This window comes from Hippopotamus amphibius, chromosome 16 (assembly GCF_030028045.1).
Source record: "Hippopotamus amphibius kiboko isolate mHipAmp2 chromosome 16, mHipAmp2.hap2, whole genome shotgun sequence".
NCBI lineage: Eukaryota > Metazoa > Chordata > Mammalia > Artiodactyla > Hippopotamidae > Hippopotamus > Hippopotamus amphibius.
The window spans coordinates 13,822,231-13,841,090 of record NC_080201.1 but is presented as its reverse complement, the minus strand read 5'-3'; the positions used below and the strand labels follow the sequence as shown (position 1 = coordinate 13,841,090).

The following is an 18,860-nucleotide window of genomic DNA, read 5'->3' as shown; positions in this document are numbered from 1 at the left end:
AAAGAAAAGGGAAATTGGGAAATATATGCCCAGCATTTGTGGTTGCTTTTCCTATATATTTCCTATATTGCTTTTCCAGAAGAGGTTGAAAAACTGAAAGGAGCTTTCAAAAAGCTCACTGGTCTAAGAAGATAAACATTGAATTAGGACAGGCTAGACTCTAGAGTATAGCCACTAGAGAGAGAAAAATTGGAGAAGAATGGATTTGGTAAAACTCTCAGACTTTTGGTTAGGACTATGAAAAGCTACATTCTGGGAACAAAAGTAAGCTAATACTGACCATCATTTTAAATCATTTTAATATCTGCCTGGCTAGAGAAGTTTCAGGATTGCTAGTTCCCCACGCATCTTTCCTAGAAGCAAATATATAGTCTCACCAGGGGAAGACAACATTATTCTAAGCCTAAAAGTATCTCTACAGTTTTCATATACAGTGTCAAACAGTTAATTTTTAAATTACCAGGCATAGAAGGAGACAGGTTAATATAAAACTACAGTATGCTTAGTGTACTCAGGGAAATAAAAGGCAAGATTTATAATTTTGGTAGAGATCTAGAAAGTATAAAAGAGAACAAACAAATGGCAACTGAAGACCTCAAAAATACAATTGCGATTAGGAACTCAATAGATGGGTTTAACTGCATATTACATACAGATGAAAAGACAACTGTGGAAGTGAAAGGTCAGAAGAAACTACCCAAAATGAAAAAGTAGAAGAGTAAGTAAAACAAACAAATGCACAGAGCGAGGGAGAGGAAAAAAAAAAACTGCCATTGTCTTCCATAGAAGCAAATGGATGAGGCTCAAACTGAAAAATTAAGAAGTAGCGCTAGATTACTTACAGCTATGAAGGCAAGCAGCAAAAGAAAATGCTAAAAGTTGACAGTGGTTGTCCTCATTAATGGCCAAGAGTGGGAATGAGAAGGATGGGAGAGTGGGTTCAAGAGACTACTGTTTTTTCACAGTATACCTTTTCAAAAATGTTTTTAATTACTTTTTATTGGAGTATAGTTCTAGTTATCTATTTTATGCATAGTAGTGTATACATGTCAATCCCAGTCTCCCAATTCATCCCTCCCCCTCTTCCCCCCTTGGTAACCAGAAGTTTAGTCTCCACATCTGTGACTCTGTTTCTGTTTTGCCAGTAAGTTCCTCTGTACCATTTTTCTAGATTCCACATATAAGCAATATTATACAATATTTGTTTTTCTCTTTCTGACTTACTTCACTCTGTATGACAATCTCTAGGTCCATCAATGTCTCTGCAAATGGCACTATTCTGTTCCCTTTTTTGGCTGAGTAATATTCCATTGTATATATATATGTACCACATCTTCTTTATCCATTCCACTTTCAATGGACCTTTAGGTTGTTTCCGTCTCCTGGCTGTTATAAATAGTGCTGCAGTGAACATTGGGGTGCATGCATCCTTTCAAATTATGGTTTTCTCTGGATATATGCCTAGAAGTGGAATTGTTAGATCATATGGCAACTCTATTTTTAGTTTTTTAAGGAACCTCCTTACTGTTTTCCATAGTGGCTGTACCAATTTACATTCCCACCAACAGTGCAGGAGGGTTCCCTTTTCTCCACACCCTCTCCAGCGTTTATTGTTTGTAGGTTTTTTGATGATTGGCCATTCTGACCGGTATGAGGTGATATCTCACTATAGTTTTGATTTGCATTTCTCTAATAATTAGTGATGTTGAGCATCTTTTCATGTGTTTGTTGGCCATCTGTATGTCTTCTTTGGAGAAATGTCTATTTAGGTCTTCCCCTCATTTTTAGATTGGGTAATTTTTCTTAATTGAGCTGTGTGAGTATTTTCATTACTCTAGGAGGTGGGTCAAAAAAGGTCTTGCTACAATTTATGTCAAAGAGTGTTCTGCCTATGTTTTCCTCTAATAGTTTTATACTGTCCGGCCATACATTTGATCCATTTTGAGTTTATTTTTGTGTATGGTGTTAGTAAGTGTTCTGATTTCATTCTTTTATATGTACAGCTGTCCAGTTTTTCCAGCACCATTTATTGAAAAGACTGTCTTTTCTCCATTGTACATCCTTGCCTCCTTTGTCATAGATTAGGTGACCATAGGTGCGTGGGTCTATCTCTGGGCTTTCTACCCTGTTCCACTGATCTATATTTCTGTTTTTGTGCCAGTACCATACTGTTACTGTAGCTATGTAGTATAGTCTGAAGTCAGGGAGCCTGATTCCTCCAGCTCCGTTTTTCTTTCTCAAGATTGCTTTTGCTATTCAGGGTCTTTTGTATTTCCATACAAATTGTAAAATTTTTTGTTCTAATTCTGAGAAAAATGCCACTGGTGATTTGATAGGGATTGCACTGAATCTGTAGATTGCTTTGGGTTGTACAGTTATTTTCACAATATTGATTCTTCCAATCCAAGAACATCGTATATCTCTCCATCTGTTTGTGTCGTCTTTGATTTCCTTCATCAGTGTCTTATAGTTTTCTGCATACAGGTCTTTTGCCTCCTTAGGCAGGTTTATTCCTAGGTATTTCATTCTTTTTGTTGCAATGGTAAATGGGATCGTTTCCTTAATTTCTCTTTCTGATCTTTCATTGTTCGTGTATAGGAATGCAAGAGATTTCTGTGTATTAATTTTGTATCCTGCAAATTTACCAAATTCTCACAATATACCTTTTCTAGAACCATTTAACTTTGTAAATTGTGTATGTGTATACATTTCATATAAGTAAAATTTAAAAATTTAAATCATGATTCAGAACATATGTATAATAAGTATGCTACCGTTTATGCAAGAAAAGTATATATGCAATAATATAAATATGTATATATTTAATTTTATTTATAAAGTTTCTCTGAAAAGACAGGCAGAAAACTGCAAACAGTGGGCCTCTGGGGATGGTAACTAGTGATCACCAGCAGGCATGAGAGAGAGATTCACTACCCTTGAATCCATTTGAATTTAACACTGTGACATGTATTATTTATTTTTAAAGAAAAAGCTTCTAAGAAAGAAAGAAAAACTGGGAATGAAACTGAAGCAAGAGAGCAGAGTTAAAGTTAAATGGTCTCTAAAGAGAAGAGTGATCATATCCTTTTAGGATGAGTTATTTATTCAAGAAATACAATTGTGTCTTCTTGTTATACAAATAACATTATCCTTATAGAACAAACAGAAATTAAGGAAAAGAAAAAAAAATCACTCACATGCCACCCTGCAGATAACCACTATTAAATTTTTGGTGTACATCCTCCAGAACTTTACTGTGTTTGTGTGTCTGACTGTGTATTCCTACCTGCCACCATCAAATAATACTATTTCATTACCAGCTATTTTCATTCTGCAATGTAGTATAATCAATTTTGATATGAATTATTAAGGAATATTCCTGTGCAGATCATTTTCAGTGACTGACTTTATTGCATAATTTGGCTCCACCACAGGTGATTTAACTAATCCCCTGCTGATAAGTGGTTTCCAGTTTTTCACTGCTGTAAACAATGCTCACATCTTAGCTGCTGCTTCCATCTTTAACTGTTTCCTCAGACAAAATCCTAGAAATGCAATTGCTGGGTCAAATGGCATGAACATAACTAAGGGTCTTGATACTTCTTTTGAAGTTATCTCCCAGAAAATTTGTACCAGTTTATATCCTACCCACCCTACTACCCCCATCAGTGTTAAAGAATGTTAACCTTAGACCCAGAGCCTTGCCAACATTTTGTTTTGCAAAATCTGACAGTTGAAAAAAAAGTGTTGCATTGTTGATTAAGTTTGCGATTCTTTGCCTTACTGGTGTTGCTGAACATTTTTCATATATTTATTGACCGATAAATAAATATTTTTGAGGATCTTCCCCATGCCTGCGACTAACCATGCTAACTGAAGGGAGAGACATAAAAATTATCTCTTTCTTCTTAAGATCATAAGAATGATCTCTTTCTTCAAAGAGTTTACAATTTCAAACAAAAAGAAATAGATACAAAAACAACACAGTATTACAGTGCGCTGTTATGTATAAGCACAGAGGAGGAAGTGGCTAATTCTTCCATAAAATTAAAAATGTTCACAGGTAGGCACATTTGAATGGAGACTTGAGGGATAAGGAGAAGGAGGACAGGGAAATGGGGTGTGCATTTCCAGAGAACAGCATAGTGAAATGCAGTGATGATGTACAGCACACTCCGGAAGATCTGGTGTGGCTGAAACTGAGGGTGTGTGTTGGAAATTGACAGTGAAGGAAGCCTGAAAAGTGCATTGGGGTGCTCTAATGAAGAATTTGGAACATATCCCCCAGACCAGAGGCTCCTGTCTGGTATACCAGTTTTGACTGCAGGCTGCCTTTGTTTCAAACAGAAAAGATGACAAATACTCACCATGTTTGGGGGTCCATGAACCCTAGAAATTATATGTAAAGTTTGGGGTATGTGGTGTGTGTGTGTGTCTGTGTGTGTGCACGCGCACGTGTGTGTGTGTACTTTTTCTCTGGTGGGGTTCCATAGCTTTCTCAAAGGGGAAAAAAAATTCAGCACCACTCGTCCAGACATTGGAGAGCCATCCAGAATCTCCATCAGGAGAGGCATCTGACCAGGTCTGTGAAAGAGATTCCTGTCAATGAGATAGATCAGGGAGGGCACAAGCAGGAAGGAGAACTGGACACGAAGTTTTGAATAACATTAATAATAACCACCCATTATTGAGCATTTACTCTGTAGTAGACAAAGTGCTAGGTGCTTGGCACCCATTTTATTTCATCTTCAAGTAACACATTTAACAGATGAGAAAACTGAAACCTAGATTTTAAAAATTAGTACAAAGCCACCTGGCTACAAATTGGCAGAATCTGCAGTTGACTGACAGGTCTCCCTGTGCTTCTAAAGCCCCCTCTTTCAATCATGGCCCTCTCTGCTTCTCTTATAAAGAAAGCTCTGGCATCATTTCTTTTGTGCTTCATCTCCTAACGTTCAGTTAATTATTTTAAGCAGCAAAGTGACTCACTTCAGGGCAGAGAACCATATGACTAGAGAGATAGCATTTAGAGGACAAAAAAGAGAAGGGCCTCCATGACTGTTCATTGTTCTTGTTCCACACAGAACTGATCATCTGCTGAGATAATGGTATAAATCCAGAGAAATCCCTCACTCTGCACAGTGATTCCTGTTGTTATTTGTGTCCTCTCATTCCATGGAAGGGAATTCCTGCAGATTTCCACTGGCAAGCGAGTCATTTTGGAGGAAAGTGCACAGTGCTGTTTTCTTCAGGCCTCATAGTCATTAGCACCGCAGGTTAGAAGAACTGCCTGAGCGTGTTCACTCTTGTTTATTGTTGAAATGACATGTGCAAACACTTCTGTCTTCTGTGGCAAATATTAAATACATGGTAGGGTAGCTTATAAAAGCTCTGGCTGTTTTACCTTGGGACCTAAGCGCTGCCTAAGAGGTGTGCTAATTTCCTATTGTCAAACAAAAAGCAAATATTAGCCTTAGATATGTGTAACCTCAGGGAGGAGGGTTTAACACACATCAACAGTGGGCATGGAGTTCTGAATTGCAAAAGATCACAATTTTTCCATCCTTTGCACGGTCCTATGCACATACATGTGCCAACCTCCTGTAGGGGTTGTTCATGGGCTACTGTAATGACTCAGGCGTTCTAGCCCCAACTCATAGAGAAAACAGAGGCAGCTGTGGCTGAATTTTGGTAGAAGGCTTAGGAAAGCTAATTTTTTATCATCTTTGGAACAAATGCATGAAACCCTGTATTAGTTTTCTATTGCTATGTAAACAGTTACTACAAACTTAGTGGCTTAATACAACACAAATGTATCACCTGAGTTTCCATGAGTCAGAAGCCCAGCCTGACTCGGCTGGGTCCTCCCCTTAGGATCTCAGAAGGCTGCGATGGAGGTGCTCGCTGAGCTGCATTCCCTTCTGGAGGCTTGACCAGGGAAAGATCCACGTCTCGGCCCCCCTCAGGTTTGGCAGAGTTTGTTTTCTTGCAGCTGAATGACTGAGGGCCGATTTTCTTGCTAGCTGTCAGCCAGGGACTGCTCTCAGCTGTTCCCCACCACGCAGTCCCTTCCGTAGATTCTCTCATACTTAGAACCTCCTCATGAGGAAGAGTCCAGTCCCTTCTAAAGGCTCACCTGATTAAGTCAGGCCCACTAGAGTAATCGCTCCTCCTTAACTCCATCTGCAAAATCCCTTCCCAGCATCGCCTAGACTAGTGTTTGATTGAATAACTAGGAGAAGATAACTGGACACCAGGAGATGGAGATCTTGGGGGCGATCTTAGACTTCTGCCTACTGTAAACCCTCACGAGATGCTTCTCTTCTGGCAAGCGTATTGTATGTTAAATGCTTTCTTAGCATCCATCCTTATTTTCTCAGTTTTGTAATATATATTTTTTTTTGGGGGGGGATACTATTGAGCCTATAATTATGTGTCATGTGGGGCGTTTCAGCTCTTGGTAAAATGATGACAATAGCTGTCATTTATGGAGACTTGCTATGTGCCAGACACTGTTCTTACTTTTATATGCACAATCTCATTTAACCATCAACCCTATGCAGAGGGTGCAGTCAGTATCATGAGCTGCAGGTGGGAAAACTGCGGCTGGACACGGGTGAGTGACATGCCCAATGTCCAACAGCTGGAATGTGGCAGATCTGGGATGCAAACCACAAGGTCTCTTTTCCTCCACAGCTATGGTTATCATTCATCCATTCTTTCTTTAGTCAAATTTGTCATCTAATAACATAAAATGTCACATAGACCAAGTCCTCCCTAAAAATGAAGGACACCCCTAAAAGCCAAATACCAAAGAGACACAAGGTGAGAGTGGTTTAGAGCCTGACTTTTGGTAAGGATAGTCCAGTGCCTTAGCAGCTGGAATATTATTTTAATTTTTTATTATTATTTTTAAAAAAATTTACTTATTTATCTATTTATTTGGCTGTGCTGGGTGTTAGTTACAGCATGTGGGATCTTTAGTTGCAGTATGCAGGATCTGTAGTTGCAGCATGTGAACTCTTAGTTGCAGCATGTGGAATCTAGTTACCTGACCAGGGATCGAACCCAAGCTCCTGCGTTGGGAGCAAGGGCTCTTAGCCACTGGACAACCAGGGATGTCCCAGCAGCTGGTATTTTAATGTGCCTTGTTCTTGGATTCTAGGATGTACTTTGTTGCCTGGTTTTATGCCAAACATTGATTAATAAGCTTCATCAAAAAGAAAACTTACCACTTCAGCCTTGGACAGCAACTTCAGGTCTTCTTTCCAGAGCAGCCAACCTGTGTCAGCAGGAATCAGGATAGAAATGGTATCCATCCATCGAAAACTAATGTCCCCTGACTTGAAACAGCACTTATGCTGGTGACACCCTCTCTTTATTGTAGACAGAGGGTTGACCTGTGCTACTGGCTGAGAAGAAAAATAATTGGTTAGAACAGGACAGTTGACATTGACAATACCCTCTTCTGAAAGGCATTTGTTTTTTTGATAAAAGGACAAAAATGGCATTGATTTATGTTTTGATTATAAGCTGTGCCTCATAAATGAGTGAAACTATATAGAGTGTTCAAAGGCCACATATTTGGGAAGAAGGGCCAACAGAGTGAGATGATCCTGCCGAGAACATTTTTATTTTATCTTCTAGCTGCCCCTCCATTTGTCCTAACAGCAGACAGATATGAACTCCAGGCCTGCAATTCCTATAGGAGTTGAAATACCGAGGTATACTCCTACTTCTGCGTTCTGATGGGGTGAACTCTTCATCTTCCAAAATCTGAGATCTAAGGCAGTTGGGGGAAGACTTGAAGATGTGACAGTAGACTGAACCAACAAGGTAGCTGTAGCAGAGAGTAGCAGCAGTTCACCAGGCCTGTCCTCCTTGACTCTTGGACCAGAGCAGATGACATTTCCCAGCCTCCTTTGGAGTTACGTGTGGCTGCATAACTGAGCTCTGGCCAGTGAAACTGAGCAGAAGTGATGTGTGCCACTTCCAGGCTTGGTGCATAAAATCTTGGCATATGACCCTGCATTCTCTTTCTTCTCTTATTGGCCAGGCAGATATCAGTGTCCAGACTGGCTTAGAAGCCATGAATTAAAACATGTTGAATCTGTTTAGCTGGGACCCTTGAATGCCTGAATGGAACAGAACCCCATCTTCACAACTGCCACCAACTGATATGCATGTGAACCAGAAATAAGCTTCTGTTTTATTAAGCCATTGAGCATCAGGGATCTTTCCGTTATGGCAGCTGGCATTACTTTATCTAAAATAATAGCCTAAAAAGATTTCTGTATGTCTTTCAAAGTCAATCTGGACATTAAAATTTAAATTCTAAAAGACTCTAGAAATGCAAAAGATTACATCAAATGTTGTGTTTTTATTGTTCTATAGGAAATTAAACAAATATGTAACTCAGCAGTTGTATTTCAGCATTTTTTTTTTCTTTCACTGGCTATATAAACCAGTCTCTGTAGTCTCCTTGGAACCAGCTTTATTATCTTACTGATTTTTTCATTAAAGAGATAAATATTTGACAAAATAAAATAAAAGCCTAGAATAAATGAAAGGAAGACAAGTAGTTGTAAGTAAGGAGAAGGGCTAGTTACTCAAGCATGGGGAATCTATTTCCATGTATTACTTTGATTACGTAGGTCAGACTGAAAATATGTCAGACTCCTATTTATTATGATAAAAACTCCGATGAAATAATATTATAATGACTCACTTAAAAATATCTATAGGAAATTTTATTTGCATTTAGAGCTCTTTAAAACTCACGTTTGTGTTATTTTCTATGGTTAATATGTTAGAGGATACTAGTATTTTCACTTTGGGACTGTGTCTTAGTTCAGGCTGCTATAACAAAGTACCGGTAGGCTGGATGGCTTATAAACTACAGAAATTTATTTCTCACAGTTCCAGAGGCTGTAATTCCAAGATCAAGGTGCCAGCATGGTTGTGTTTTGCTGAGAGCCCTCTTCCAGACTGAAGACTGATAACTTCTCGCTGTATCCTCACATGACAGAGAGCAGAGCAGAGCAGAGGAAGTTCATGAGGGCTCCACCTCATGACTTCATCTAACCCTCATTACCTCCCAGAGGCCTCACCTCCTGATACCATCACAGTGAGAATACAGTTTGGTTTCCACATTAATTTGGGGGGAACACAATCAGTTCGTAACACTCCATCCTGGCCCCTCCAAATTGATGTCCTTCTCACATGCAAAATCCATTCATTCCATCCCAACAGCCCCAACAGGCTTAACTTATTCCAGTATCAACTCTAAAGTCTAGCGTCTCATCTAAATATCTACTAAATCAGGTTTGAGTGAGACTCCAGGTACATTCATCCTGAGGAAAAATTCCTCTCCAGCTGTGAACCTGTGAAACCAAACCTGTGCTTTGGGAGCTGTTTAGATGGAATGGATATATTTTGCATATGAGAAGGGCATGAATCTGGGGGGCCTGGGGCAGAATGTAAGGGACTGAATGTTGGTATTCCTCCAAAATTCATATGCCGGAACCCTACCCTCCAATGTGACAGTATTAGGAGGTGGGGCCTTTGGGAGGTAATTAGGATTAGAAGAGTCATAAGGGTAGAGTCCTCATGATGGGATTAGTGCCCTAATAAAGGTCAGAATATAGCTTGCTTCCTCTGCTGTGCTCGCCACCGTGTGAGGATGCAAGGAAAGGCAGCAGTCTTCAGTCTGAAAGAGGGCTCTCAGCAGAACGCAGCCATGCTGGCACCTTGATCTTGGACTACAGTCTCTGGAATTGTGAGAAATAAATCTCTGTAGTTTATAAGCCACCCAGTGAGTCTGTGGTACTTTGTTACAGCAGTCCCAGCTGACTAAGACAGATGTTGGTGCTGAGAGTGGGGTACTGCTGTAACAAATGCCCACAAATGTGACAGTGGCTTTGGAACTAGGAAGTGGGTCGAGGCTATGAGGTTTTTTGTTTGTTTTTGTTTTTAATTTTTTTATTGAAGTATAGTTGATGTACAATATCATGTAAGTTTCAGGTATACAGCACAGCGATTCAGTTATATATATATATATATATACACACACACACACACATATACACTTTTTCAGTTTCTTTCCCCTTGTAGGTTATTACATAATGTTGAGTATAGTTCCCTGTGCTTTGCAATAGGTCCTTGTTAGTTATCTATTTTTAAAAAATTTTTATTGGAGTATACTTGATTTCCAATGTTGTGTTAGTTTCTGCTGTACAGCAAAGTGAATCAGTTATACATAGAAGAGTTTTGAAGTGCGTGCCAGAAGAAGCCTACATTGCTGTGACTGGGCTAGCACAGACTGTTTTTTGAAAAGTGGATAAATTAAGAACATGCAAAATTATTTCTTTGAACGTAAACATGAGCCAAATACAGTGACATTCAACCCTGTAGTTTCTCTTGCCAGTAATAATTGATCTATAATTCCTAGAATCAAATTTATGAGGATTACTATCTTTTTGTTACTAATATTGTAAGATAAAATTACACACAAATACAGGTTAATGTTCTGTAAAGACAACATTACTTTGCTTACTGTTTCCTTAATGTTTTAATACTCTACTAGGGCTAACTTACTATGAGTAGAAAAGTTAGAGAGAAATTTTGGAAAAACAATTTGAGTCATACAAGCATCAACATTTCTTTTTGGCAAGTGTCCTCTGAATAGAGATAATTAGCATACAAATATCTTATCTCAGCCCTCGTTTATCTACTGTGATATTTGATGTTTCGTTGTTTTCTTTTATATCTATGTCTCTAGAGCTGTCCCATATTAAAAGGTTATGAATAATAATAGGACTCTTGACTTAGAGTTAAATCTATAATTTCCATTAGTACCAAAATTAAAATAAAATTTCCTCACTGTTCATCTACATCCTCTTTATAAACAATTTATAATCTCGAGAACTATTCTTCTTTGCTTCATTTAATTTATTTGAATTTTAAAATGCAATTTATTTGTTAGTTCCCATGCAGACTTTCAAACCAGGCGGAAATGTAATTAGCATTCCGGTCTATGAAGTAGGATTTTCCTCAGTTGTTAATTGGGAAATTGGCATTTGGGTTTAAAGATTAGGTTCTCCTTATTTAAGTACCTGTGAGCCTGTTCCCAAGAGAGTCACCATTCAAGGCCCACTGACCAAATCCAGCCTCTGAATCTGCGTTTGGTGACATTCCAAGGCACTGCCATCCTGCGAGATTCTGCCTGGCTGAAATTTCTAACTCTTGCCTGCAAATTGCAACGTACATTCTTCTTATTTACAACCATCATCAATCAGTGCAGTTCTATTCCAAACCCCATCTACACTTGTCAGGAAATTTCCGACCCGCAGCTTTACATTGTACCTACGCCCTCTTAGAGCTACATGTGTTTTTACATTTGCTAGGAGAGATACACCGTAGAAACTAAATAGAGGAAGGATCATTTTGGACTGGAGTACCCTCTCAAATCCAGCCCATAGAGTATATTTTACATCTGTTTTTAAGTTGTTGCTTTCTTCTATGCGCTTTTCTTTAGAGGGCTTATCTGAGCTTCCCTACTCAGAAGAGTACGGGAAACTATTTCCGAGAAAAACCTGGCCTCTGTAGGCTTCCTTGCCTGTTTCTCCCAGGTCTCGCGCATCCCCTCCCTTCATTAATTAACAACTGCTGGAATCTGCCCCCTGGAACTCAGGGAAGGTCATGGAGGCTGAATGAAGGCTGTTTTCCTATAATCAAAGAAACAGGGGACACAGAAGGCTTTGTGCCCAGGAGCCCCCAGGGCCCTGCTCAGTATCAGAACCAAGGAAGATTCACGAGGGAGTAATCACACTCTTCTTCAGTGAAGTGGAGACTTCAGCTTTGCCTCTCCATTATTATCCTGGAAGTTTCCAAATGATCTCTGCGTGTCTTCTTTTTTCCACCTTTTCCCAATGCATTGTTACTCATCACTAAATATTTTCTCTGAATATTTATCCATATAAATATTTCTGAGTAATTTCTTCTTCAAAATAAAACAGGACTGTTAGAGTTGATTTAATGATATAGCAACCAAAATAGGGATATGGTGCTTTGTGTTAATTTTGAGATAATTGTTTACATACATAATTAGAGTAGAACAAATTTGAACTTTATTAAGCGATAGCATAATATAGTTAGGGATAATACTACCTGATAATTATACTCAATTTCACATTTAGACAGAAAGGAAAATGTGTCTGGGAATTTGTCATACAGTCAAACAGTTTTAGTGTCTTTTGCTCCAGCAATGCATCTTGTTGTTTAGATTTCCCTGAGGCACTTTCACCCCAGCATCCTTCTTTTTTTTTTTTTAAACTCTTTATTGGAATATAATTGCTTTACACTTTTGTACCAGCTTTCGAGATACACCAAAGTGAATCAGCTGTATTTATCCATATATCCCCATATCCCCTCCCTCCCGCGACTCCCTCCTACCCTCCCTGTCCTGGCCCTCTAAGGCATCACCCATTATTGACTTGATCTCCCTTTGTTATACAGCAACTTCCCACTAGCTATCTATTTTACAGTTAGTAGTGGATATATGTCTATGCTACTCTCTCACTTCATCCCAGCTTCCCCTTCGCCGCCCCCCCTCCGCCCCGCCCCACAACCCCGTGTTCTCCAGTCCATTCTCTGCATCTGCATCCTTATTCTTGCCCTGTCACTGGGTTCATCAGTACCTGTTTTTTTTTGGTTTTTTTTTTTGGATTCCGTATATATGAGTTAGCATACAGTATTTGTTTTTCTCCTTCTGGCTTACTTCACTCTGTATGACAGACTCTAGGCCTGTCCACCTCATTACATATAGCTCCATCTCATTCCTTTTTATGGCTGAGTAATATTCCATTGTATATAAGTGCCACATCTTCTTTATCCATTCATCTTTTGATGGGCGTTTAGGTTGCCTCCATGTCCTGGCTATTGTAAACAGTGCTGCAGTGAACATTATGGTACATATTTCTTTTTGCATTATGGTTTTCTCTGGGTATATGCCCAGGAGTGGGATTACTGGATCATATGGTAGTTCTATTTGTAGTTTTTGAAGGAACCTCCAAGCTGTTTTCCATAGTGGCTGTACCAACTTACATTCCCACCAATAGTGCAGGAGAGTTCCCTCTTCTCCACACCCTCTCCAACATTTGTTGTTTCTAGATGTTTTGATGATGGCCATTCTGACCAGTGTGAGGTGATACCTCATTGTGGCTGCTTGTATATCCAACCTCCTTCTGACTTGCATTTTTGTTGTTTACATGATGGTCTCTCTGAATGTCATTACTATCAGCTTCTTTGGGGCAGGAACTGTGCTTTGAACATTTTTGTGTCTCCCACAACACCTGGACCTCAGAACCACTGAACATGTATTTGCTATATGTACTTGAAAAGGCCTGAAAACAATTTGCTTATCAAATGTGCAGATGACTAGGAAGGACTAGGAAAAGTAGCTAATAAGTCGAATATCATAATCAGAATTTTAAAAGATCAAAAGGCTGAAAGAGGTATAATAAGTAAATAATAAAACCTGAATTCAAAAACATACGCACCAAAAAAAAACACTGAAATTAATAACATAATAGGTATGTTTAACAGTGAATCACACACAGCTGAAGAAAAAATAGTGAACTGGAAGATAGCTCAGAGGAATCATCCAAAATGAAGCCCAGGGAAGAACGAATGGAAAATGCAGATGAAGGCTGAAACAGACAGGACATGCTAGGAAAGTCATACCCATATATAACGGAGTAATACAAGGAAGGGAGAAAGAATGAGGCAGAAACAGTATCTAAACACATAATGGCTAAGAATTTTTCAGAAATAAAGATGTCAGATTCTGGAGGGATAGCAAATTCCAAGCAGGATATACAAATAAACCCACAACTAGACACATTGTAGTGAATCTGTTTTATAATCAATCAAATACAAGGAGGAAAATCTTAAAAGCAGCCTGGGAAGATAGATTATCATCAAAGAAACAGAATTTATATTTTTAAATTAAAGGGCTTCCTAGGTGGCAAGGTGGCTAAGAATCCGCCTGCCAATGCAGGGGACATGGATTAGATCCCTGCTCCAGGAAGATCCCACATGCCGCAGAGCAACTAAGCCCATGTGCCACAACTACTGAGCCTGTGCTCTAGAGCCCACAAGCCACAACTACTGAGCCCATGTACTGCAACTACTGAAGCCCATGCGCCTAGAGCCCGTGCTCTGCAACAAGAGAAGCCACGACAATGAGGAGCCCGCTCACCGCAACTAAAGAAAGCCCATGTGCAGCAAAAAAGACCCAACACAGCCAATAAATAAATAAATTTATATAAAAAAATTAAATGTTTATAGCATGAGTCATTTTTTTATTATTTGACACTTTAACCAAATTTTCAATTTACTTTGGAGCCATGTGAGGTTTTCTTCTAAAGCTGAATATAGAATTTGAAGGGCTGTTAAACAAAGAGAGAGATTTGATTTATTCTATTTGGCTCCAAGGGAGTGGACCAAATACCAGTGTGTGGAAGGTCAAAAACAAGCAAACAAACATATCTCTACTTAACATAAGGAAGACATATCAAATAGTTTGAATTGTTAAAACCAGGGACAAGTTGCCTTAGATAATAAATAAGTTCTCTGACATCAAAGGATTTGATTAAAAGGCAGATATATGAATTCATTTAATAAATATTTATTAAGCATATACTATGTGCCAGGCATAGTTATAGATACTGGGGATATATCAGTGAACAACAATAACAAAAAAGACAAAAATCCCTTCTTTGGAGAGCTTATATTGTAGTGCAAAGAGAAGCACGATAAACCAATCATGTACTATGTTAGAAGATGGTAAGTGCTAAGGGGAAAAAGTAGAGCAGGGTAAAGCGGATCAGGAGTACTAGGGGGGAGGTTTGCCACTTAAAATGTGGTGGTCAGAGTAGGCTTCACTGAGAGGTATTATTTGGTCAAAGATCTTAGGGAGGAAAGAGTGAGCTATGAGGAGCTAAGCAGTTAAAGGGAACACACTGGTGGGAGTCACTTCCAACTCTATAGTTTAGTCCTATCACACATTTCAAAATAAGTTTGGAATTTTACCAAATGAAATTCTATGGATTATTATGAAATAATAGAAACCAAGATCACTTCCTATATTGTGTTTATTAATGAAAGCTGTTCATCCCTACTATAACATCACGGAAACTTTGCGCTTGAAAAACATTTCTTTTTTTTTTTCTTTTTACTATCAAATAACATTTTATTGCATGGCTATACCATGTATCTATTACTTTTTTTAAAGAACTTTTATTGAGATATAATTGACATACAATAAACTGCATATATTTAAAGTGTGCAATTTGATATTATTTTTCTTATTAGTACTGTATATATGGCAATCCCAATCTCCCACTTCATCCCACCCCAACCCCCCCGACTTTGTGCCCATATATTTGTTCTCTACATCTGTGTCTCTATTTCTGCTTTGCAAACCGGTTGATCTGTACCATTTTTCTAGATTCTGCATATATGTGTTAATATACAATATTTGTTCTTCCCTTTCTGACTACTTCACTTTGTATGACAGTCACTGGGTCCATCCATGTCTCTACAAATGTCCCAATTTCGTTCCTTTTTACAGCTGAGTAATATTCCATTGTATATATGTACCACATCTTCTTTATCCATTCATCTGTTGATGGACATTTAGGTAGCTTCCATGACCTGGTTACTGCAAATAGTGCTGCAGTGAACATGGGGGTGCATGTATCTTTTTGAATTATGGTGTTCTCTGGGTATATGCCCAGTGGTGGGATTGTTGGATCATATGGTAATTCTATTTTTAGTTTTGCAAGGAACCTCCATACTGTTCTCCGTAGTGGCTGTATCATTTTACATTCCCACCAACAGTGCAAGAGGGTTCCCTTTTCTTCACATCCTCTCCAGCATTTATTGTTTGTAGATTTTCTGATGATGCCCATTCTAACCGGTGTGAGGTGATACCTCGTTGTAGTTTTGATTTGCATTTCCCTAATAATTAGTGATGTTGAGCAGCCTTTCGTGTGCCTCTTGGCCGAAAAACATTTTCTTTTAAAACTTCCAAATTCCAGGAAGGATGTTGTACCTTCTGTTGGTATCTCAGAATTTGGAAATTAGAGCAGATAATTAGTATAAGCTTGTTAGAGAACTGGGCTGTCATCTTGTGAAAGAGATGTAAAGAATCTTCACAGAGCATTCAAAAGTAGAATTGTAGGCTTGCCCTTCAGAATTATACTGCTTTTTGGGAAAAAAAAAAAAAGAAAAGAAAAGCCAACAAACACCCAGCTGCTTTGATTCAAAAAAATAATGTTTGTCTCTGATATTGAGGTCTGCAGTGCCAGGCATTTGAAGTATAGAGGGCTTTGACATATGCAGAATGAAAAGCCAAGGTTATCTTCACTGTTAATGTGCAGTCTTGCGTTACAGGCACACAAAAAGTCCCTTTGGACCGTTGAACCCAAGGAAGGCACTGTTCCTGCGGAAAGTGATGTTGAACTGACACTGACTGCCAACCTCAACGACACACTGACATTCAAAGACACGATCATTTTGGACATTGAAAATAGCAACACCTACCAGATTCCTGTCCAGGCTTCAGGAATTGGCTCCACCATTGTTTCAGATAAGCCCTTTGCACCAGAACTCAATTTGGGAGCACATTTTAGGTAAGGAAATATAACAGACCAATTTTTATACATATCACATATATTCTATAAGCTAAGCATCACTTCTACTTTGGAAAATTAATTTTAAGTAAATAGAACTAGCCTCCTCAGCCCTGCCTTCCCCATCTTCACTCTTCCTCCTCCAGATGAGTTCATCGGGCACAAGAAGACATTTCCTAGTTACAGTTTGGTTACATTCTCCAAGCTGTGTCCCTCCTACACTAGAGAAGAGATGGTTCATAGGAAGTGCATTCTTCTCTAAAACTTATAGTGGCTTTTCTGTGACAAATTTCGAATCTCAAACATGATTTCCCTTCTTTGATTCCAATACATTGCTAATTCCTCTCCATGAATGTAGAAAATACAGATGGATCTTAGTAATAACCTAAGTAGAGTGTAACTAGGAAGGTAAAAAATATGTTGTTAGAGCTTCGCTGGTAATCCAGCAGTTAAGACTTCACGCTGCCAATGCAGGGGGCCCAGGTTCGATCCCTGGTCAGGGAACTAGATCTCACATGCTGCAACTAAGAGCCTGCATGCCACAACTAAGGATCCTGCACGCTACAACTAAAGATCCTGCACGCCCCAAAGAAGATCCTGTACGCGGCAACGGAGACCTCATGTGTCGCAATTAAAGACCTGGTGCAGCCAAATAAATAAATAAATAAATATTAAAAAAATATATATATATATATATTGCAAATGTATCTTATCAGGTATTGCAAAACCAGTAATTTTTTTCCTTTTTGGTATTATGTCCTCTGCTTGCCTCCGCACCACAGCACCAGCAATTGAGATGGTGCCACCTGATCACTCAAGAAAAAGCTAGAGAGTCTAAATCTTTAAATAAAAGGTGGCACAGTGTAGACACCTCTGAGCAGAACAATCTAAATGTGACTCTTAAAGTGTATGGGGTTTGAATACTAACCGTGGGGGATATGTGTGGGAATTTGTTCCTGGTTCCTCAAAAGAACCTCGTGTTGTCACTAGTTGACTGTCAGGAGCCATCTGAATTGGTGCCTGCTTGTTTCAATTCTGTGAACAGATCTCAAAGGGATGCTCCTTCCTTCTGGTCTAAGGCCCTGAAACCAAGATGGATACACTGTGTTTAGAGAACATGTACCCGACAAAATACTGTTAGGAGCCCTCCCCACAAACCCATCCATACCTCCTTTCCTCTGCTCCATCTACAAAATATGGCACTTAATTGAAAATACCATACACCAATAGGAATTAAGTAATAGGCAAGTGAGATCGTTAATTGCATATGTTTTCAGAGAGGCATCCAATTATAGTTTTTGTGTCAACTAGATAAAAAAACGCTCCTCTCCTATCCATTGACCATATGCCAGGGTATTTTGTCGTTGCATACCATGCCTCTGTTTCCAAATTTCTTTGTTAAGTGCATTCAAATATAATTATAGAAAACAATATACTGCAAACTGGTCTTAATTACATGTTCTTCTTAATCTACAAAAGTTTCCAATGGCCCCAAAGGATATTCTGACACTTGCCTGAAATTGGAGGGTTAGCTGATAGTCTTCTATGAATACAGAAGCCACCTGTAGCTTTTAGCTGCCGATTTCTGCTCTGCCTAAACCCTGTTCTTCTTTTTGACATAAAATCTTGATGCCAGCAATCTCCAGAGGAATCATCAAAAGCAGAGGTGGGAAAACTGCAGCCCATTGCCTGTTTCTATAAATAAAGCGTTATTGGAAGACAGCCATGCCAATTCATGTACATGTATTTTCTAAGGCTTCTTTCACACTACAGTGGAGAGTTGAGTAGTTGTGATGGACCACGTGGCCCAAAAGGTCTAAAATATTTATTATTCAGTCCTTTACAGGAAAATCTTGCCAACTTTTTGGGCATAAGGATCTAAAGAAATATCCATATGCCACCTCTTCTGATGGCATATTTTTGGACAACTCCTTTAAATTTTCAGAGCTTCTGTTTCTTCAATAAAATTAATCAGTATACTTATTATTACTGGGTTGCTATGATGATTGAAAGATATACTATGAATAAGTGACAGAGACCCTGCCTAGTTTACAAAATAGTGTATATTATTTATTATTTCCCCCCAAAACCTACATTTAGCCCTGAAGTCAAATTACAAAGTAAAGACTCCAGTGAGCATGCCCTGCTGGACATATACTTAGC

The 18,860-nt window shown here is 38.8% G+C and overlaps 1 protein-coding gene across 1 annotated transcript in view; it reads left to right on the top strand.

Annotated features, from left to right (window-relative positions):
- Nucleotides 1-18,860, top strand: part of HYDIN (HYDIN axonemal central pair apparatus protein) — a 346,192-nt gene that overhangs the window by 159,907 nt on the left and 167,425 nt on the right. The window contains exon 18 of the mRNA XM_057713331.1: nucleotides 16,459-16,697. Within this exon, the coding sequence (XP_057569314.1) occupies nucleotides 16,459-16,697 (239 nt within the window). The remainder of the gene's footprint in view (nucleotides 1-16,458; nucleotides 16,698-18,860) is intronic.